The sequence below is a fragment of the Corvus cornix genome, chromosome 21, assembly GCF_000738735.6.
Source record: "Corvus cornix cornix isolate S_Up_H32 chromosome 21, ASM73873v5, whole genome shotgun sequence".
In the NCBI taxonomy this organism is placed as follows: Eukaryota; Metazoa; Chordata; class Aves; order Passeriformes; family Corvidae; genus Corvus; species Corvus cornix.
In genome coordinates this window covers 6,094,171-6,117,687 of record NC_046350.1, presented here as the reverse complement: position 1 = coordinate 6,117,687, position 23,517 = coordinate 6,094,171, and the positions used below count along the sequence as shown (strand labels likewise).

Genomic DNA, 23,517 nt, shown 5'->3' with positions numbered 1-23,517 from the left:
TTGAAAATCTCTGTCTCATGGAATTTCCACAGGGCAGCCAGGCCGCAGTCACTGACTGTCTTTATGCTCTCAGGCCTGCACAAAAGCAAGGTCTAAAAGCCAAGTCAGGACAGATGTGTTTATACCCAGTACCATAACCAGGTATCCCCAGTGCACAGAGGCATGCACACAACTGTAATTACATTCTTCCTAAAAGCCTCCCACAATCCTATTGCCAGTGCAAATGGCTTTTCTAAGAGATTCTGGTGTGCATAGTTCATACCATCAAAACAGAGAAACAAGTTTGTCCTACTTGAACACTCCAGGATGTTCACACAGGAGTGAACAATGCACCTTGAAAAAACCAGAACTACTCTCAAACTTATTTGGGCACTTAGGCTATTACAGTGCTCACAAGCAATATGACCCAGTGGTAAGAAGACAGTTTCAAATGTCCAAGCCAGTTCTCCTGTTTTAATACAGTTTTAATGAACATCAGTCCAAGAGATCACTTGATAGTATGAGGTTGACCACATATGGCTGTGCTTAAGGAAAAGGACAAACATATAATTAAATTAAATAATGTAATTTAATTTAGTAGCAGTTTAATTATCATCAAGTTAAAAAAAATTATAATTAACTATTAACGTTAATGACTTGAGACCTTTTAGAAAGCATGAGTCCAAAAGGAAATATCCACAGGTGGTCACAGACTTGTAGTTTTCCCACCAGCACTGCCACCTGCACCAGTCTCTTAAAGGACTATTTGTTCAATGAAAAAATTGGTCTTCAGTCTGTAAGAGGAGCCTTGGCTCTGCTACTTTGCGTGGTCTTCTAAGAGATACACAATTAACTCGTAGGTGGACAAGACAATGGCTGTGTTTGGTATCTGCCGGATGAGCTGGGCAAAGAGTCCTCTGTAGAAGGCCAGGTACCCCTCCTCCTGTGCCACCAGCCGAGCTGTCTGGATGAAAGTCTTGTACTTGGTGCCTTCCTCTCGCAGCCGTGTCCGGATGACCTCTGCACAACAGGGAACCAGAGCCCAGAGTTACCAAGGAGAAACGTGCCAGTACCAGGAATGTTCCTGTGTTCAAACCCCAGGGACATGAAAACCTTCTGTACCAGCTACCAGCCAGTACTTCCAGCCATGGAACCCTGGACACACTGTCCTTCAGGCAAGAGGAAGAGTTAAAGAGGAGTTCTCTTTCATGTGGAATAAATGAATGATTTGCTCACTGAAGCTACTGCAGATCTAAATGCTTTACTGATGCTCACATAATCAATGCTGCTCTTTCTACACAACCACATCATTCACATCTATCCAAAAAGACTAACACCGTTCAGTCCACAACGTGATCACAGAATCCCAAAGGCTGTGGGTACTTACCCAGCTGAGGCTACTAGTAAGAACAGAAACATTAGGCAATCCATTTTTTGGTGGTTTTTGAGTTGTTTTTAAACTAGCAAGTCCCAATCACCAATCACATGTCTAACTAGGAATAGTGGGACCAATACTGAAAATGTCAGTGCAGAAGCCAAAGCAATGTGCATTTGGCCCTTTGAACATCTAAGAGTTTTACAGCCCCAGGCCCATCATTTGTCTTGGATTCCAGGCAACAGCTGTTGCACTGCACTCATAAATGGAAGGGTTAACATACCATGAGGATAGGCAATACAAGAGGCACAGCCCTTGGAAACAGCAGCAGCAACCATCAGTCCAAAGAAGCTTGTCGAGTTCCTTTCGGTCCCGTTAGAAGAAGGGGGCAGATGGACTTCCTTTAAGTGCTTTTTTAAACTTTCATAAATAGCAAAGCAGATAATGGTCTCAGAAATCCCTGCATAGGAGGCAGTCAGGCCCCTATAGAAACCACGGATACCTTCTGTCTGGTAAACGTATCTAGCACACTGCAAAGCATTCATTGGTTTGGAGCCCCTCACTCTAAAAAACAAACAGAACAGAGCATATCATGAGCCAGGAAAAAGAATTAATGTTAAAAAAAACCCTTATGGCTTTCAATAGTTTTTATAACTACAGAAATGGTTCTCTAAGTTTTACTCCAAAATTCTCCTAGGAAAGCTGCACAGAGCAGGACTACTACCATGCTAAGAGTGCACACTTGGCTTTGCTACTTCCTTAATATATACTCATAATTCCTTCAGCTCAAATTCAATCTAGTCTGTCACAGCTCACACCAAGGCCTTAAAAGACAATAAGCACTGAAGAGACATTGGCTTTAAATGGAATCACCAGTTTGACACAAAGCATCTTTAGCAGGCCAAGAGACAGAAGTCTGCTGCATGAGAAATGATCCTTCATTTTAAAAGGCAGCACTCAGTTCAAAGGTGCCACCCTGCAAAGTGCTGGAATTAACTCTTATAAATTATTTATAAAGTTGTTGTGCCTTATAAGATCCTTTTTATCTGACCTAGCATGTCCTTGCAGGAAGGAACTTCCATTCTAAGCAGTCACATTATTAGCAGAGTCCCTTATTGCTTTGATATCCACTAGTGACTGCGAATCATTCAACTGAAAGAGATTGCTGTCAAATTCCCTCTGCCTTCAAGGAGGTGTGGTTAACAGGAACACAATGGTGAAGGAGGCAAAAGAACGTTAAACCACTGCAGCAGATTCTTATGGCCTCTAGAAAGTTTTATGAAATAAACTGCTGTGTCTTCATCACAATTTAAAGCCAGCACCCTTTCTGTTACAGCTACCTGAATAACACACCTGCCTGATCTGGGATCTGTACAGGTGATGCTGCCAAAAGGGACACAGACTCCACCCTTGTGCTCAGCCTCCCACATGAGCTCTCATGACCCTTCCATAGCTTCTATTCAGTCCTCAATACATTTATCCTCATCATCAACCCCAGAACTACAGAGGATTCTGTAAGCAGCAGAGAGAAAAATAATGCTATGCTAAACTAAAGATTTACAGTGAAACCAGAGGCTGAACCTAACCCAGCAGTCAAGGCAACTCCCACATCCTTCTCAATAGTTTCTGTGCATCAAACTGAAGCAAGACACACAGAACCTGAACCTTTAGTCTGACCAGACAGAATCAAGGTGGCTTGAAAGGTGGAACTGAGAGTCAGGGAAAAACTGGGCAAGATCTATCAAAGCACAAAGAGCCATGAGTAAAACCACAACAGTTCAGTTTTCCAGAGGCTCCTGTAGCCACTCGGTAGCACCCACTACCCCCCCTCAGTTACTTACTTCCGTTCCAGCTGCATTCTCGTCTTCACCATCCATATAGGGTTCATCAGGGAATTTGTGATAAAGGCTGAAGAAAACAAGACCAGAAGTACAGCTGAATCCAGGCCATTGTATGAACCTTACCCCCTGTGCAGCGAGACAGTTCTATCACCAGCTCTAGCCAGAGGTGTCAACAGCCACACACGTGCACAGCTTCCAACTTCATTTTAAAATTCAGGAGGCACCAATCCATGGATTCTTCCTTTTTGCACCTATTTTAATATGTGTGTCATGTTCCTAAAGGCTGTTGCAGACAAGATGCCTTCCTTAACTGACTGGTTTTGGAATTCCAGCTCAAAGGAAACCCGTGGGGACACAAACCTGCACTGGACTCGTGTTCCCCAGGGCTGTAGGTGGTGCCATTGAGCCGCTCATTAACAGAACCCACCCCTAATTAAGGGCTTACTTTGGGAACGATTATTTTTAGTGACCACTTTCGTGACTGATGATTGAATTAGGGGAGCTCTTCTGCAGTATTTTTCCGACAAGAACAAACTATTTTTCCCAGCCTGGTAGGAAAAATACAACATCCTGAAACAATCTGGCAAAAGCAGTATCAGAAGTTTAATGGTGTTTACTAATATTTTTTCCTTGCATTAAGAGACATGACCAGAGCATTGCAGTTGGAAAAAACATCCCAGATTAATAAACAACAATCTAGAAATATTTCCGTGCTGAACAGAAAAACAGTTCCTCTGTAGACAAGGCCAGATAGGAGCTAGCAAACTCCTGTTTTTTGGCATATACCACTCAGATTAAGTGCACATATTCAGCACCTGCCACCACTGGCCTTTGTTCTTGTTTATAAACCACAATTAACCAGAGACATCAGCCAGGACTGGTGTGTTAGCCCACGTCCTGCACAGACAGGCAGCCCAGTCCCTGCTGTATGAGCCATTCTAATTATTTCCCAACTATTGAGAGGGTTGGAAGAAGTCTTGTAGCAGCAACAGCTTGGCATAAATCCTTTCAGGTACAAAGTGCATCTCAGAGCCACCATCTCAGGTACCAGTGCTCTCAGGTACACATTGCCTGCTCTGGCTGCACACTGGGCCAGTGCTGCAGACCAGGGGGAGGAGGAATTACAAACACTTACCAGCAGAACCTGCCGAACAGACGTGCACAATGTTGCTGTTGGGCACAAACATGCTGTTAAACTGCTCTTTGGCTTTGGAGTAGCATGCAAAATAGACAGCTCTGTGGGGAAAAGAAGAAGAAAAGCAATGTAATACAGACAATGCCAAATTAGACAGTTACTGCTCTTCACCCTGCCCCCTGAAAGCCAAAACTTTCTCTGAAGGGGCCTCCACATGACTACTTCCATCTACAAGGGCATAGGGCTTTTTGTTTTCTTTCTTCCCTTACATTACAGCGCCACAGTTTGACTTGACACCCACAGGGTAGGAATATTTTGCTATGGGAGGCAGCATGGTATTGCAGACAAAGCAAGTTAGATCAGACATCTACCCTTGCACTGGCATTATACACACTTTGGGAAGGTCACTTTCCCACCTGGAGCCCATGTTTTCCATACATTTGTTCAGCACTCTAACTGCATTAGCAGCACTTCCTGCTATAAGACTGAAATTCGAGTTTTATACACCTTAAATCCCTACAAAATGCACAGGAACGGAGGCAGCTGAGCTGATCTACAGCAGTCAACCTGCTGAGTAAGGAGCTGTCTGAGCCAAGTACGTTCAGCTCGCAGCTCCCTGAAGTGAACTGCTAGAAAAAGGTGGATAGTGGTGGCTACAATCTGAGAATTTCCATGAAATACCTTATGGAAGAATCTGAAGGAACACAACAGACAGCATGAGTGAGTTGCATGGAAAAGCAGAGTCCTGGATTCAGAGCCCTGCTGCAAAGGTTACCTGTACAGAAACAGGATTCCCTGCTGCTGGGGGGGACATCCCACCTACTAGGCAAGAGGCCAGAGAGGGAGTTCATCACTTTTCAGGCTCCTTTCTAACTGGTTCAGTTTCAGGCAGAGAACATCTGCCAATATCTTGACTGCTAACGAGTTTTATCATTTCCTAGACAGAAATATCTTCAGCCCTGCCAAGAACAGGACAGTCACAGGGAGAGACCATATAGGTGTTGCAAGACTTCCAAATGCAAACAAACTTTTTTGCTGCTAGAAGAGGGACACACCCCCCTTTTGGGGTTGTGTGGCAGCAATGAGACTCCTTCTCCCTCAGCTGCAGTTTTTCATTTGAGAGGAATTTAGGAAAGCAAGGCCCAGAGAGCTACTCCTCTCCCCTGGCATGCAGCTCCCACTCACTGCTAGGCAGGCACTGGTATGTGCTCATGGAAGCAGGACATTAAAATAATGCAATTATTAACCCTACAGACTTTGCTGCACTACCTCTTCCTTTTCAAGCACAGAAGTGGCTCTTGCAAGGACTTGGAACTTAAGTATACTTGGCATTTAAGTGCCTTATTTGCTCTGCACCTTCCAGTGTTAAAAAGCGTCAACCAGATTTTTATCAGTATCTCTTGGTGTGTACACTGAGCAGAATACAGGCACAAAGTTTACAGATGGGATAACTTCATGGCCTATTATTTTGAATCACAACTGTACTGTAACATTTGTGTTGGCACCTTAAATGTGTCTTTTAGCAAGAGTTTAACTATTTACCTTGATGGTGCAACTCCAACCAAGTTTGGGCCCAGCCCTCGGAAGAGTGACCTTGGTCCTTCTTTTTCCAGAATTGACCTTAAAATAAAAAACAAACAGGGAAGGAGAAGATAGTATTTGGGTTAAAAGTTAGTTTCTTGTTCAGTGGGGCAGAGAGCCAAAAGAACTACACAAAATCAGAGTATGACTTGTGAAGCTCCTAGATTTTAATCTACATAATATACTACAAAATAAGTAGAATTATACACTGAGTAAAAGACACTGTACCATAAAATTCAGTGCTTTACAGGCAAACGAGTGTCCAATGGCACAAGGTTATAATTTCCATTCTTTGAAAGCTGTCAGGAATTGAATTAAAGTTTTGTGGAGAATTCAGTAATAGTTCAGCCTGATGAACAAAGAGTATTTTTAGTGTTTTCTGTATCTAAGCAATTCAGAAGTTTGCTTCCTGTACAGTTCTGTACAGAGACATGAAAAAAGAAATCCTTTCTCCTTTCACAATTACCTAGGGATGTGCTTTTTAGAAAGCTGAATGTGGCAATCATACTACAAATGGTGTGAGTGCAGCAGCTCTCTTAACTGAGCTCACCACGGGAAAACCATGCAAGAAATTCCGGATGGCTCCGGGCTCCGTGGGTAGATCACTGCACCCACTGGAACTGCCAGGTTTTCACAGTTTGCTCTCTAGGTCATTGGCACTGTTGAGAGTGCTCCCCATAGATTTCAAACCTAGCCTCATTAAGCAGGAGGAGACACACGAGCTTCTGAAACACTTTTGTTTTCTGCAGCAGAGTTGAACTTTTTGTCTAAACTCCACGGCTGAGTGTTTCCAAGGAGACAGATCCACCAACTACTTGTTCTTTGTCACTTAACAGTCACGACTGCAGCTTCCAGCTGGGCTAACTCATCAGAATCTTAAATGCATTAGACAAAACCAGCCTGTCCTTCTGAAGTGCTTTCTATCAGCAGCAGACTTAACCTGCCCTCTGGGTACCTGTTTTCTATTTACAGCAGTTAAGGGGCTTTCATACTTAACACCTTTAACTCTTACACAGCAATTTTATTGGTAGAGCTCTGATGGCTCCTTCCTTAGCCATACAATTTTCCCAAACCGTGAGGTCCAAGTCATGTTCAGTTTGACAATGATGAGGACTGAGAAAGGGATGAAAGTGTGAAAGCAAGGGACCAAACTTCATTTCTTTCTTCCCACATTTGTATTTTCTCAGGTCATAATCAACAGCATTATCTGCTCTTCATAGATGCTGCCTGCAAGGGAATGACAGCAGAAATACTTTGCTCTCACTTCTCAACCCTCTAAAGTAATCAGGTTGAAAACTTGGCAATACATACAGCTAAGCAATTCCTCAAGTGAAATGAAATCAAGATCCCAGTCACCAAACTTAATGAGCTTAATAAATATATTAAAAGGCTGACCCATTTTAAACCATTTTCTCTCTCCCTAAAAAAAAAAAAAGACAACCCCAGAAAAAGATGGGCCCAGAGGATGAATTAAGATCTTTTTGCCTTAAAAGTTACCACTTTCATTAGTTACAGCTGCCTAAAGTCCCATGCTGCAAGGTGAAAAGATAGCAAAGGAAAGGAAATTAAAATCAAACTGGCACTGCCTTATGCATTCAGTCACGAATTGCTCTAGACTCACCTCTGAGTAGACAAAGAAATGTTTGGCAGGGGAAAGCAGGCTGTTTACAATACAGAAACTCAAGTCCCAGAATGACTCCAGCCAGAGAACTCTGCAGAGAATTTGAATTAGCACTCCAGTGTTATATAACTGTGCAGCTTCTCCCTAAGCAGTCTGCCAGGCGTGCTGGCCTTACATAAAATCATTCAACTTGCACTGCTGGTCGGTATTTTCCTTGGCACTCCTGCCACCTGATCTCAGCAGGACCTCTGCATCACCCTGGGGTGCCCAAGCAGCCAAACAAACTCAATCCTTCCGCAGGAGGTCTGACCGTAAGTCGATGGTGCTTTGGTATTAAAATACAGTAGCTGAGATTGTCATAGTTGCTGGTAGAACTATTGAGCAGATGTTAGATAATTTCACATTTCCTCTTCCTTATGAACACACATCTGAAAGGGAGCAGCTAGAGCATCAAACACTGCAGTCTGAACCACTCAAGGCTTTTAACAGAGACTAAGACAGGTACAGACAGGACTGATGCATAATAATAATCAGCAAAGACAACATCTAATAGCAGAGGAGAGCTCAGTAAGTCAGCTACAGCCGAGATGATAAAAGCCCCCAGGACACCCATTAGACACCATATTTTAGTGAAGTGAAACTCTGATCAGTGTGTCAAGGAATAGTGAATGAGAGGAGGAGCAGCACTCACTTGAGAACACTGAAGAGCCCAGGGGATACAGACGTTGGCCTGACCATTCCTTCCCCACTGATGGTCCCCAGCTGCACCTGGGGGTAGTAGACAGTCCTGAAGGCCAGTTTTGAAGATTGAAGCCTCGTCTTTATCACCTCTAAGGGACACGTAAAGATGGCTCCAATTGTTCCTCCACACCTGCAAAGTACAATTCAAACAGCGGACAGAGTGTGACAAACATTGCTGCACAGATGTGTAGAACCACAGCACAGCATAGAAATAAAGTCTGAAGACTTGTCTCCAGTTTTTCCTCACTGTGGACAAGTCATCAGGAAACAGGCAGGTTTGGCACTGGGCAAAGGAGACTGTTCCCATGCCCTGGGGGAAGGACTCAGAGTGGCCATGGGTAGTGATGAGATCGGTAAACACAAAGGTGACACCAATACTAACAAAAAATCCCTGACTGACCATGGGACTGGTCCCATGGTCTACCACGACTTGGAATTCTGCCTGTAAAAACTTCCATGGCATCCATGTTTCGAGGTTGTTGTCCTAAAACAGACATAGCCTTGGATGGATTTTTCTTATGGGAAGCAGGAAGCTGCCAGATGTGAACGAGCCACTGGGGATTGGGACACTACAGAATGAAAAAAGCAGTACAATTCTTCACCATTTCGGTACTTATGATTAAAGAACTGTCTTCAGAAGTAGCAAATATCAAAAGTACACTAAGCTAGGCACTCTTAAACAATGGATATCAACTTTTTTAGGGGGGAAGGAGGGAAGGAAGCAACAAGGATGAGAGGGAAGGTTGGCAAAGAGAATAACAGGGCAGAAAGGCTCCTAAAGAACAGACCTCCCATACTCTGATAACAGAAGGACAAAAATGAAATATTACACACACATGATCCTATAATAGGCATCTATTCATCTTAGTACCGTCAGACTGAGCCTCAAAAAAAGCATATTGGGCCAAGAATATAAAGTGTGTGAGTCCTAGTTTTAATTTTTATCAGTGGTCTGGAAAGTGACTGGTTAAACTATTTCTCTCTGCTGCTGCTCCTCTTAGGTAACTGAATGTTTCTTCTGGCAAACTTCACAATTAAACATAATGCTGAGGTTGGCTAAAAGGTACTGTATCTACATCTTATTATTCAAACACACTGGGATTTAGGAAGACTTAACTAAGTACTTTGGGGTTTTTGCAAGGGCATTTACTACAGCTAAACTGACTAGGAAATGTTTTCTTTGTTTGCACAAGTGTCAAAGCATGTGATTGCTTCAGAAACCTGTATTTACAATTTTCCTTAAAAAACACCAGGGGCCAAGAACTTAAATCTCTTTGATGTTCACGTGAAATTGCAATTTTAGTAGCTTTCTATGAAAGGGAGATGAATTAAAAGAAGTAACCATACCCTTTTTCTTGTGTATAAAAACCCATACTGCTTGCTAAAGAACACTGCATGCACTAATTTGGGAGCAGAGATCCACAGAAGGACATTAAAGAAGGTATTAGTGCGTATTTTCTAAAGCCCCTTCCAGACATAACTACCTTACTAGGAGAATCTTTTTTTAAACACAAGGGAAAGGGCAATAAAAGAATGACAAAAAGATCCAAGCTGTAGATGCACGCCAGCTCATGAATGCTTTATCCAGTGCAGCTTATTTTGCCTGCTGCACCAGTGTATTTTATATGAACAGACGCCATTCTGTGCCAAAGCCCCAAAGTCCCCACACTTGCATTAACAGCGTGGCCACCCAGGCTGTGCAAACACAGAAATCAAGGCTTTATACAGCTCCAAAGAACACCCCAAACCTCATGGCCAGGGAACACAACTTCCTCACCACAGCTTTCATGTTCTGCAAGGTTCTGTCCAAGTATGACCCCAAACTGGGCTTTTCAAATGCAAATGCATCCACCAGAAGAAACTGCTTTCATGGAAACTGGCAATATGATTCAACAGCATTGCTCAGTGAGTAAATCCTTGCTCATTCCTCTTCCTTGCTGAAAGGGATAGAAAACTAAACTAGGGACGATCCACACATCCACAATGACAGACACTATAAGAAAAAACTTCACCTTCATCCCTTTGTAAGCACTTATGCTTTTGAGTGTTGACTGAAGTCACTGAGTTGATCATGAAACTCAGTATAAAGAAGCTGAAATTGTGTCATTTGGCTCAAAAATGCTAGTGCTCAAAGACCTTATCAGGCCTCTGATTATTTTGTGTACTGAAGCTAGGCTTGGAGCTGAGCCCTCTGTGGGTCCATACGGCTTGGGAGGACATGGTTTCAGCTCCACCTTCTCTCTTTAGTCAGATACATCTCACATTGCTCACGTATCTCTGAAATGACATCCCAATGGGAAAAGGCCTGTCAGGAATGGTTTCTCCAGCAAAACCTTTCCTGTTCCCAGAACTCAGACATTGCTTGGAACAGAAAGTGTTTTGAGAGTCCCCCCCCTGCTGCCTTTCCAACTGTGTCTATCCAGCACAGACACACATATGTGCAATTAACTCCTGACTAATCAATGCACTCCAGAGCAACTGCAAGTCTGGGGGAACTTCATGAAGGTAATTTGATTGCCTTAATTCCCAATTCATTTATATACCAATGCTCCACTACTGTGTATTCAGTCTTCAGTCCCCATTTATTTCACATTAAAACAATACTTTGACAGTAACAATTCATAAATTCAGAGCACTGAAACTCTATTTTCTATTTCTGAACTACCAGCTGCTCAGTCTAGTGACTCCTTGCCCTACAGTTTTTTAGCCTCTCTGGCATATTCTCTCCCACATCAGCTGTCTTCTTGCCTTCCTAGCCCACTCCTTGCCTTTCATCCTTTTAGTCTGATAATCCAGTTGATTTATGCAGCCTTTAAGTACTTCTGCTAATGCATATGTAACCCTTTGATACCCTGCATGATGAGTTAGTATCTGCAACACCAGTTTTAACAGCTCAGAGTTTATGTTGTCAGTGCGACATCCAAGAAAAAAACATTATCTAACAGCAACTCTCAGAGTGTCACCAGGGTGCACACATTATGTCCCAAATATAAATACACTGCAGATAGTTCAAGTAAGGACTTTGATGTATTGGGCAGTTTTTTCAGATGAGATGATTTTCCTTCACATGGGAATTCCACACATCATCCCCTGGGAAGATGCCTGAAAAACAACACACTGTGCACAAAAGAAACACTTTGTATTCCTAGAGTGTTCCAAATGCCTACATCTGGGAAAAAAGGAAAAACAACCTCAGCTATGTCAACAGCCATACACCCTGAAAGATTCAGGGGTATGCAGCAGGATAAATTTGATTTGGGAAAATCGTGAGCTGCAATCAAGGCAAAATCTCCAAGCCTTCATCCTGTGAGTCAGGGTTTTTTTGCTGCATCAGTGCAGAACAACAGTTCCAGAGATGTTAAGCAGCGTTTACTGCACAAGCCTCTTGCAAAAATCCTGAAACAATGTCTGTATCTGTCTTTAGGGAAAAGGATAGAAACCTCCCTGGAAACAAAACACCATGGCAGAGTATTTTCAACAGGTCAACATGGTGATCCATGGAGATACATAATGTACTTTCTCTATTAACAGCTGCAGAAAAATAATTTACTTCCATAAAGAGAACATTGTTTAAAAAACATGCAGAGGACGCACATATCAAAATCCAATTTCCACTTTTCTCTTGCTGCCAAGATTTCTATCTTTACAAAGTCCACCCCCGAAGTACCAAAGACCTGCGCTTGAAATAAACTCTCAGCACTCACTAACACAATTGATATAGATGCCAAGAATTAGGACGTACTTCATCAGTCTTAGATTTAATCACTGAGCAATATTCTTAATACAAATATCAAGCCAATGTTGAATGTTAAAGGAAGTCCTGCAGAACAAAGATCTTGCAGTAGAGTACCACTGACTTCACCAAGATCACAAAGATGATGGAGCTGCCTGGTTAGAGCAATCACAGCTTATAACCAGCCTGACACATTTGGCTGTGTATTTGAAATTATTCTTATTTTCTAAAACATGCCACATGCTCTAGCATGACATGCACAGCAGAAAGAGCAAAGCAGGTTCTACCTTTGATACTTCATTACTGCATTGTCCAGACTGTCAACAAAACAAGCTGCTGCATTCTCAGATGCCAAAGGAAACCGAGTATCAGAACAATACAGACTCTTCCTAATGCTTTAATGTTATTAATCATTCATTCAATATCCACCTAATCATGTTGTTATCAGGTATAGGTATTCCTGTAAGCATTTCCTGTGTTCCTTGAGCTGCTACACTGTTAATGAGGTAGGGAATGCACAGGAACCTAAACTAGGAGGAGGGTGAGACAGTCAATCCCAGCACCAACTCCCCGTCCTGCACCACACACACACCTTCAGGTGAACACTGCTTCTCTCCATTTTACAAATGGAAACATTATTTCCCAAATTGCTTGTCAGCATCAGCACATTGTTTAACACTACCACTTCTTAGGAAATCTCTGTAGTAACCAGCATTCCTCCAGCTGGAAAGACAACATGGAGTAACCTCTGCTGCAGCAGCTTTTCCAAACAAAAACAAGCAACAACTGCACTGACTTCAGCAGGGAAACAGGAACCCTGACTTGTAAACACGCTTGTATCTGTCGTGCAAGTCAGGCATCATTGTCTCTGCTGCTTCTGAATCCTTCCCAGCCCTCACAGCCATGTTCCCATCAAAACACCACGAGAACTCTTTGGTTTGCTGGTGCTACTGGAAGCCTGAAAAGGAACTAACAGAAACTAAAGGGCCAATGAGTCTGTCTGCCCGAATAACCTGGTTAATACGAAACCATCTCTTTCAACAACTGGAGAGCACTTTGCAACATTCAAATGCATTTCATCACTCCCAGCCTCTGAAGTGCTAAACATTCTATTCTGGCACTAATACTATCTAAGGCTGGCCTGCCTGCTTTGTGCAAACACAAAGATATGAATTACTTTTTAATCTGACACCACAGCCCATCCCCACCTTCCCAGAAAACCATCATAATACCAATAATGCCTCTATCAAAATTATTTCAAGTGAATGGGTTCCTTTTACTTTCTCTGCAAAAACCACTTTACAATTGAACAAAGGATGGCATCTTACATGACATATTCTGAGCTTCCAACATTTTCTTCTGCTGGATGGGTGATTTTATCTGAGGTCCTGGTTCTGCAAACAGCTTTATGTCACAGTACAACCCATTTATTACAACAGAGTTCTGTGAAATAAAGCGCAAAGCTAAAGGTATTTGAAGGCCTGAGGAAGAACCTCAATGGAGACTATTATTCCAGCACTAACACACCAACAATTCTTTCTAAAACTCCTCTGGGATGTAACAGATGCAGCAAAATATTGTCACAGCTGAACTCCTTTAATCAGCCTTCATTGAGCAGGCATCCTCTACCACCACTACTACTACTAAAAACCAAAATGCTTAAAGCAGACACAGCAGAGCCTCAGATCTACCAGGATTTGGATTTCCAGCCTGCCTCCAAACACATCACCTATTTCCCACAATATTTCTTACACATAGAGAAAGGCACTTTAGAGCTTGGGCACCAGTTTGAAACTGATGCTCCATTTTTTGTTCTACCCAGTGAGCCCCAAGAAGTGCATTTCTCACTTGAAAAGCAAGCAACAGCATTAGGACATCTGTACACACACAGGACAGGGAAGGTCAGGGCCTCCAACTGGGGAAGCTCTGAAATAAACTGGATGGCAGGGGATGGACACTGCATCAAACACTTCAGCACTGGCTGGTGCAGGAGAAGACTACATCTCCTGTCTCATTTTCCTCTCTGTAGCATCACAGCGGGAGAAATGATGGCACTTTCCTGTGTCTCTTTAAATAACAACAATACAGAACCAGACACAGGTCCAGCAATGACCCTTTAAAGGCCCATTTACCCTAAAAGGGCATCTCTTTTCTCTGTGCTGTATTTTCATCACTGCTTCTGAACCAAACCAGCCTTACCCTAACAGAGAGGTCAGGGGGACATTGCCTGATGTATTTCCCTTCTTTCCCTGCAAGCTCTCTCAAAGGCAGACAGGACCTGGTGACTTCCTGCAGAAGATGTTTACTGGGATCCTTGCAGAAGGCAGAGGGTACAATAAATCACTAAGGAAGATGCTGACCACCCAGTACTAGATTAAAACACTGATGAGTTTAAAATTCTTATTTATTTATAGTCTGAGGAGTTACAAGAGGACACCAAGAGCTCTGGATAGGTGCTGTTACTATCCAAACAAATTCCATGTGTACACTCCAGTCCAGCGTCTGTCCCAGGCTCCAGGTGCTGCTCTGATGCAAGTGGGGGAGGCAGGGGGGAGAGAGGACGTAGTGCAGAGTATTCAAGCCAGCAGAAGGGCAGTGTCTCTGCAAAACTTAAGCTTTGTTCGGTTTAATATTATATTAAATAAACCTATTGCTCCAGGGACATGTCAGAGGACACTTAAGTATCCTGTTAAGCAACAGAAAAACCAATGGTCTGCTATTAGTTTTAAATTAACAACAGGTTTCATGCTGGCTTCCTAACTCGTCAGCTGACAAGCACTATAGAATATTCTATTGCTTAGATAATTTAAGCTGTTAAAAAATTAAAATATTTCTGACAGGGCCAAAAACGCACTTAATCTACACAAGGGATGATTAAAACTTAATTTATACCATAAAATTATCTTACTCGACTTCTATTAAAATAACTGCAATAAGTTAATTTTCAAAGGGTTTCTGGTTGGCGGTTTGCAGGTTAGGGCTGTTACTTTTGGCTTTTAACACAACAAAACCAGTATCTTACAAGTCCTTGAAGCAAGAGCAGGACAGGAGCGGCCTGCCATGCCACAAGTACCAGGACCTTCGCGAACCCTCTTTCCCCCCAATCCTTTTCCCTTCTTGGAGCTCCTGCGTTTCGCTGGAATCCCAGGGATGAGGGATTCAGTCACCGCCCCGCTGTCTCCCAGCGGGTGGATTATGGAGGTGCTGAGCAAAGCTCACCTTCCTCCGCAGGACCGAGCTGCGGGCCCTCACAAAGCCCAAGCCCGCTGTGGGGACAGGGATTCGGGGTGACATCCCGCGGCTCGGCTCGGCTGGGCAGGAGGGCCGCACGGACAGCGGGTCATTCACCGGGCCTGCCGCCGAACATCGCCACATGTCGCGACAGTGCGGCCACGGCTGTGAGCGCCCCGTGCCCGGCCTGCCCGGGCTTTAGGAACGGCGGCCGGGAAAGGCCCCGCTCGCCTCCTGCCCGAGCCCGAGCCCGAGCCCGAGCCCGTGTCCGTGTCCGTGCCGCGGGCACAGCGGGGTCCCCGGCCCGGCCCCGTCCCGGTGCCCCGCACTCACCCCCCGGCGAACAGGTGCAGCAGGGTGTTCTCCTGCGGGCCGCCCGCCATGGCGGCGAGGATGAGGGTGAGGAAGGTGAGGGTGAGGAAGGTGAGGGTGAGGAAGGTGAGGATGGTGACGGTGTCACCGCCGGGCCGCGCGCCGAACCTGCCGCGCGCGCGTGACGCCGCCGGGGGGCGCGGCCGACGGCCGCGGGTGACGTCACGGAAGAGAGCCCGCCCACCGTGACGTCTCCATGGTAGCCACGCCCCCGTGACGTCACGGTGAGGTGAAATGGGGCTGGGGGCTTGTGGCCGTGTGGTGGGCGATGGTCATGGCTCCGTGGGACCGCCGCCGCCCGTGGGTCAGCTGCACGGCCGGGGCGTTTATGAGTGCCCAGCTTTCAACATTAAAATCTTGAAGAAAACATTAAAATCTACAAAAAGACTCGAGGGCTGCGTGTTTTTCATGCACACGAGTTTCCCATTGCCCCTGACAGCAGGCTTGAAGAGCTTCAAATTCCCAATCCTAAACCTGCCAGGAACTGGAGTCTGACATTGGGGTGTGCACATTCCCGGCATTTAAACCTCAGCCTGTTCAGAGGAACACAGAGCTGCTCAGGCTAAACCCAAGAGATGAAGCGATGCCTGGGTCCCCACCGGGGTCAGTGGTGTTTGGGTGTGCCTGTCCTGGACCCTCAGTCTCCAAAGAACCTTTTAGAACTTCATGATTCTGTTGGAGGTGATGGTGATGAACCCTGAGGTGCTGTTAAGAACGGCCTGAACCGATCTGTGTGCTCTACACGTAATGATTTACTAAAGCAGAGTCAGTCTGGTGGACAGGAGTGATGGGATCCTTGGTTCATGGAGTTTGCTGAAACCAAGGAATTAAAAGAGCATTAAAGTGCAAACAGGATCTGAGGCAAAGTTACAGCTCTGACCGGCTGGTCCCCATTCCTCCTGGGACCCTGAGGACTCCAAATCATAACAGATCCTGTGAAGTTACTCTTTGTAAGGACATAGAACATATACCTGAGATCCAGGCAGCAATATGGATTTGCTACTGTAAATGTATTAAAGATGCTGGGCTGGTAACCATTGCAGGTTATCAGGACAGAGATGACTCCATTAACACATCTGCTTTGTTTGCTCAAGGTATTGATTCAACCACCATGTGATCTTTGGAGGCCCCCCTTGTTTATAGTGCCTCTCACCAGCCAAAAAAAACCCCCTTTGGCCTTATCACAATGACAGAAACTTCCAAGTAGGTGTAAACATTGAGAAATGCATCTCTGACACCTGATAACATCAACACACCCTGGCTGCAGGGGCCTCTTTGCTAAGCCTTCCAGCTCAACACAGCAGTGGGACACCTGCAAACATATAAGGATTCACAGGAAAAACGGGGCCAAATAATCTCATTTACATCCACAAACTACAAAGGCACAAAGGCAGGACTTCAGTGCTCACACAGGGCCCTGTTACACACACACAGTCCCAGTCCACAGGGCTTGGCCAGGTGTTGTCCCACATGCCCCAACAGGAAGCTCCCTGGCACATCATGGTCAGTTCTGAACCTCAGTCTGGTGCTCCCAGTGCCAGAGGCAGAGCAATCCTTCTTGCAGTGGGAATCTGCACGGACACCACAGATTTTGGGCAGACATGCAGAGGCAGGAGGTATTTCCAGCCCACCAGGAAACGTAGGGATACAGTCAAATGGGTTCACATAACCTGGGGAGGTGCCAGGCAGTCCTTTACAGTGTGGAAACAAGAAACTTGACCTGAGGGATTCTGCTTCGAGCAGGGAGCAGAGGAAAGAAAGGAGAAATCTGCCTTCCTGCACAACAGTGGATGAGGTCACTGTGATGTGGGAGGGAGAGGAAGAAGGTGGGATATTCAGGTAGGAAAGGTATTGGTCAGATGTTTAGGGACACAGAGATGTGGAGCAAGCTGATCCTGGCAGGATCTGCCAGGCCAGGGCTCTGTAAGCTGTATGAAAAAGGATGGAAGTAGCTATAGCAGGGGTGGCTGAGGAGAGAAGCAGCTGTACCTTCTGAGCACAAAAGAGGAAGGAAAAATCAGTTAAAGCAGCTGGAGCATATAGGATCCTTCAGAACATTCACATGGTATCCTTTCCCTCGATTTGTTTTATTCTGTTGCTATTGCTCTGCCCTTTCCCTGCCCTCAGGCTGTGCACAGCGAAGGATCGGGACCAGGGCAGTGGGGTTTTCTGCCAGGCTGGGGCTGGGTGGGAGCAGGAGCAGCTGCCAGGAGCAGGAGAGCTCCAGGGCCGTGTCTTGGGTGCCAGCCCAAGCAGGGGTGTGCGGGGGGCGTAGGCTCAAGACAGCCACTCACCAGACAGCTGCCCAGAGAACCCTCCAGACAAGGCTTCCCCGGGGCTGCCGTGGTCTGGGAGACAGGGAAGGCGGTGTCCAGGGCTGTGCTGTTGCTGGGCACAGCTCCCGAGCCGGGTCAGTGCCTGCTGGGCAGGGCCTGGGCAGTGCTGCCAGTAAAGCTGCGGGGCCTCATTCCCAGCCCTCTGTGCCAGCCAGGCTGAGGCAGGACAGGTGAAGGTCAGCAAAGTTTCACCCTTTGTAGCTTCAGCGTAGTGTATGCTCTGCTCCCTATGGCCCATGCAAAAGCAAAGATGGGCAGCAGGAGAAAAGAGCTGTAAGGGCGGCATGGAGGAGCTGGGCGCAGTCTGCCCTGGGTGTGTGTGAGATTTGCCAGCCCCAAGGTGACATCTTTGAACACTCGACTTTTACAGAACCATCTTTACTCCCTTTATGCCCTTTGGTACTGCCAGAGACACACAAAGCCATAGACTCATGGAGTGCTACGGGTTGGAAGGGACCCTAAAGATCATCTAATCCCAAACCTACTGAGAATGTTTAGGGACAAGCTGCGTTTTGAGCGGTTATACAACACCAGTAAAGTAGCTACAGGCTTTTTATGGGGAGCACTGTTCCTAAAGAGCCCCAGCTAACAGGGAGGACTCCCCAGTGGCACAAGGCCAGAGTGGCAGGAACCGAGATTTTGCCCAAAATTGTCGCTTTTCACCCGGTTTCTGCCCGCAGCGCCCTCTGGTGGGAGCAGCGCCAGGAGGCGGCCTTGTCCCCCGGCCGTGTCCGGCTGCAGCGGGCCGGTGACAGAAGCGCTCCTCCGTCACCAGCTCCCAGGGCAGGCGATCAGCAGCTTGTGGGTTGATGTGATTAGGTGAGCAGCCGCCGGAAGCAGCCAGGGACACGAATCTCATTGTCCCGCTGAGCTCATTACGGGTGTCTGGGCTGGGCAGCCCGAATGTGCTCCCAGCCGCACCAGACGCTGTTTGCCTGGGGACCACTGTCCCAGAGAGAACAGCAACGGGCTGCTGACCCCAGACACTTGTGCCACCTGCTTTGCATCGGCCAGGAACTCGTTCCTGGAGCACGGCTCCAGCCTGGTTTGCACGGCTGGGCCAGAGGACGCCGCACACATTCACTGGAGCAAGGCGTGGGCTGAATCTGCACATCATTCCTCAGCCTGAGGTTGTCTGCAGTCCAGGCTGGAGGTTGCTTGGCAGTCCCTGCTTGCCTCTACCTCTCATTCCCCAGCAGAGAGCACTGCAAGAGCAGTGTTAGGAGCAGAGGCACCTGAGAGCACTGAGGGATTAGTCCGGGAAGGTTTGATCTTGTGCAGTCTCTGACTGCACCTCCAGCTTTGCCTGTATATGCCTATCACCCATCCTGGACACTTTGAAGATGCTCTGTCTTGTGGCTCCTGTTCCCTGTCACCAAACGCATCTCCAAGGAGAGATCAATTCTAAAAAGCTCAGACAATCAATGACTTTTTCTGAAGCCCTGGCACTGTTTGGGCACCTCACTTGTTTGAGCCAGACAGCAAAAGTACTCCCAGCTTCGTGGGCATCATCACCTTGATTTTGCTTCTCCTCGGCCAGGTGGAACAAGGAGCTGTGTTTGCTTGTACCTGCTTGCACAGCCTCAGCAGCTGTACAGCTGTGCTGTGTAGGGGAATGCCCCTCCTTCCCCATCGTCATTTTCTGGTACTGATCTCAGATTGGGGTAGGTGTTGACTGTCCAATCTCCCACATGCTTCCCGTGCCAGAGGGATATTGCCAGAGAATCCATCCCTTTCTTGCTTCAGCCATCCACTGGGTTTGAGCTCCTGGGGTACAACACACTCTGGTGGTGTCTGCTCCTCCATCCAGAGTGCCCCTCACCTCTGAGAGCTGCAGGGTGCAGGTTTGGGTGCAGGAGATGTGGGTACAGGCAGGGAAATCAGAGGAGGGCAGATTTTGTGGTCATGCTGAGAACATACAAAAGCACCAGCAGAGTGGGCCAGATCTGGGAAAACTCTGTGCTCCAGACACTGTTGGTACAGCCTGTTGAGCATTTCTAGGGAATTGCATGAGGATAAATGTGCACAGAGGCATTGTGGCCTCCACAGATCAGACACCGCAGGAGCCACATCAGGGGAAGTTCCTAAATTACTCCCATGCCAGTACAGCATGAACCCAACCAGGACAGGGTTGAGCTGGCTATTCCTGGGACTTGTTTTGTCTGGTGGCTTCCTACAAACTAGAGCAAGGACTCACCAGCTTGTTCCACATCATTAGCAGCTGGCAGCTTCCCAACCATTACCAGCATAGTCTGGATCTCACCCAGCATCTTTGAGATGAAAGACATTGCAGCACCATTGCACTCACTGTTTTAGGTCCCAGTCCAGCTCCCATTCAAGGCAGTTACTCTTTTTCCACTGACTGCAGCTGGAGCTGGGTCTGACATTCCTGTAACAGATCTGTCTCAAGTCCTGAGTTAGGTGAAATATTGGTAAAATAGTCCAAAACAACAGATAGGGGCCTGCAACCCTGCTATTTTCTGGCATCAAATTAAAAACAGCAACACAGTCAAGCAAGAGCATGAGGAATTCTGTTTCCTTCCTGAAAGCACTGAAGGTCTGAACTTAGAGCAGCCAAAGCACCTGGTGAAAGGAATCTGGGAGCCTGCTGTAAGTGGGTGTCTGTGGGAGGCTGACACTCTTTCCAAGGTGCATCCCTGCCAAGAGCATCATCAAAGAAGTCTCTCTGGTGGTGATGAACATCCTGATAATAGCACTCATCTGCCCTCAGAATGGCCAGGGTCACTGCTCAGATTTTGGGAGCAGCCTTGGGAGAATGTATGTCCAAGAGAGTATCCAAAGTCATAGTGAAGACTGTGTAGTATCCAAGAGCACGGTGAAGAGGCACATCACTGGGCTATTCTGTCAGAAAAATTTTGTTGAGAGTGATTTAAATCACTTGGAGTGATTTCATGGACATCCCAAAGGCTGTAAAGTAAATGCATATAGTTTGAATTCCTTCTATCTTTCATTCTGCAGCGAGTGATTACTGACTCCTCCTGTTCTCCATGAGGAAAGATGAGGCACGAGGGTACAAAATGAGCAGGCAGGGGTGAGGCTGGGGCAGACTGCCTTGCCCCCAGGTCAGCAGTTGTCTGTCACACATGCAACTCCCTCAGTGAGCTGCTCTTGGATGCTACAGATGGAGGGCCTGGGTTGTTATAAGACTTGGCCTCTGTTCCTAAACATCTTGTCATTGCTGAAATAGGTTTAGTTCCACGCTCAGGACCAGGGCACCAAGCAGCAGCTGTCAGTTCAAACACTGTCATGCAGCCACTGGAGGGCTGACCCACCCTGGGAGCAGCAGCCTGTCAGCACAGGAACAAGGTGGACATTCAGGGGAAAGGGAAACTGGGCAAAATTATAGCTGGCAAAAGACTTTCTTTCCACACTAACATGGAACTGGATTCATAAGCTTATGGTAAGAAGATGCCACTAAGGCCAGGAGTGTTTTGCCTAGAACAGGAGGTGTGATCAGTGGGAAGGAGGGACTGAGAGCCCGGAGAGCCCTTGGGAAGCTGTTCAGAGCCTGCCCACGGCCAGCCTGGCTCAGTGCTGACTCAGACAGACACCACTGACTGTGGGACAGCCAGCTCTGCTTCTGCTGCAAACATCAGGAAATCCTGTGACTTCACACTCTGGGCAAGTGCTGAGACACCTCTGAAGGAGACATGAAACTCCCAGGGGTCTCTGAGGAACACCAGGAACCCACGGGAGCCTTCCAAGAGCCAGCATTGCTGGAGTGCAGTGGGTGAGCAGAGCTCCTCCATCCTTGGCAGTTCAGTGCCAACACAGCCTAAAGAGCCAAATAGAGGGTATGTAGTCAAATACAGGGGATATAGCCAAATACAGGCAGAAAGAATCCTGATTTTTGGAGGATTAAAAGGGGATCAATGGAACAGAGTAGCAGTATCCCCCCACGTGAACCAACTTCCCTCCATCCTGCAAGCTTCTCTGCAGGCAAGACTAGGATTAATGGGAAACATATGGGAGGAGAGTCTGTGATCCAGGGCTCCAGGACGAGCAGCTGAAGCACGAAGGAACACCTGGACCCCATTCAGGAGTGAGCTCAGGGATAAAACATCTCGTGAATGGGGAGTGGGCTGGGTGGGGAACTTAAAGGGTACGGGGTCCAGTTTGGTGCTTCCCACCCTGCCGGGGCACCACGCCAGTCTGGGAGGAGCATTCCAATTCCAGCACAACAAAGGGTGAGAGTCACTCACCATACCCTGCATCTTCCACACAACTTCTCTTTCCCGCCCTCCCAGGTTAAATTGTCACAACTGGACTCATGGTAGAGTCACCAGAGACCCTGGTAAAGCCAGTGGGGACATTGCTGGGGACTGAAGACAATGCTATAGTGCAAGTGAACAGTGCATTGTTATGTAGCAGAATGAGAGTTGCTTCCAATTTAAACCCTGGTTTCATGGCGACAGCTGCATCACCTACGTGCTCTTGTCATCCCCCAGCTGTAATTACAGCAGAAACATGGTGGGAACATTTTCGATGTGACAGTGTTCTGAATATCTGTTTTCCATGTTCGTGGTACTCTGCAGTTTAACTAACAAAACACCTGCAGGGGTGAAATATCCTTCATCTCAACAATACCTCGCGCTTGCTTGGATTTGCAGATAATCACTTGATGAAATCTTTCCCTTAAAAATAAGGATTGGTTATTTTTAAAGAGGAATTAAATAGCTGAAGTGAGGATGGAACGCACAGAGGAGAGGAGCTCAGTTACCACAGGCTCTGCTGTTTTATTAGCTAACATCAGCATAAAGTGCTCAGTAAAATGGCTGCCCATCCCATCAATTTTATTACCTTCCACATGTGCTTTTTTATTATCATTAGCTTAGCTTTAAACAATCCTTTCCAACCTTTCCTGTGTCTTGATCTTTGCTGTCCTCACTCCAGAATTAAGTAACAAGGTTGTAACCAAGCATTTTCCATGCCTTACTGTACAAGGCTCATTGGGTCATTCCAGGACTACTTCCTTTACCTCATCCCTGACACCCTGGTTCTGCCATGAAGTCTGTGCACACTCCCTGAAATCACCAAGGCTCTCACTACAACATTAAAGCTCTGCCTGACCTTCAGATTTATCTCAGTAAATCTTCTGTCCAGCATGGCCTTAAAACAAACTGCTCTAACAGCCCAAGATGAGGATTAAGTTTTATAGAAACAAAAGCAATAATTGCTACAATTTGAACATATTTTCCCCTGAATTTGTTTTTTATTCAGTAAATGAGGATTTTCATTTAAATATGTTCTGTAACATTACAAGTGGATACTGGAGCAATGAGCCAACAAGGCTCTTGCAATACAGCAATAAACCCCTCAAGGACTGTGTGTCCTATTGTTACAGCTTTATGGGCACTGCCTCTTTTTCTATAAATTTGACACTGTCAATCACCAGATCCTTCCAGAAATCTCCTCAGTCAGCTCCCCCAAGAACTCCAGAATAAGCTGCAATGCCCTGAAACATCTCAGGATTTCTTTTGGGACCAAATCTGAACACAAGGATCTCTCAAAGCTCAGTCCTCTCCCTTTTTCCTGATGCTGAAGAGCTGCC

At 46.3% G+C, this 23,517-nt stretch overlaps 1 protein-coding gene across 1 annotated transcript; it reads right to left on the bottom strand.

Annotated features, from left to right (window-relative positions):
- Positions 1-433: 433 nt before the first annotated feature.
- Positions 434-15,752, bottom strand: SLC25A33 (solute carrier family 25 member 33). The gene is made up of 7 exons (XM_010405911.3): positions 15,571-15,752; positions 8,224-8,403; positions 5,873-5,950; positions 4,331-4,431; positions 3,196-3,262; positions 1,638-1,918; positions 434-999 (listed from the first exon to the last, which is right to left on the bottom strand). Exons 1-7 carry the CDS (start codon positions 15,618-15,620, stop codon positions 797-799), a joined length of 960 nt encoding a protein of 319 aa, XP_010404213.1. The 5' UTR covers positions 15,621-15,752; the 3' UTR covers positions 434-796.
- Positions 15,753-23,517: the final 7,765 nt, after the last annotated feature.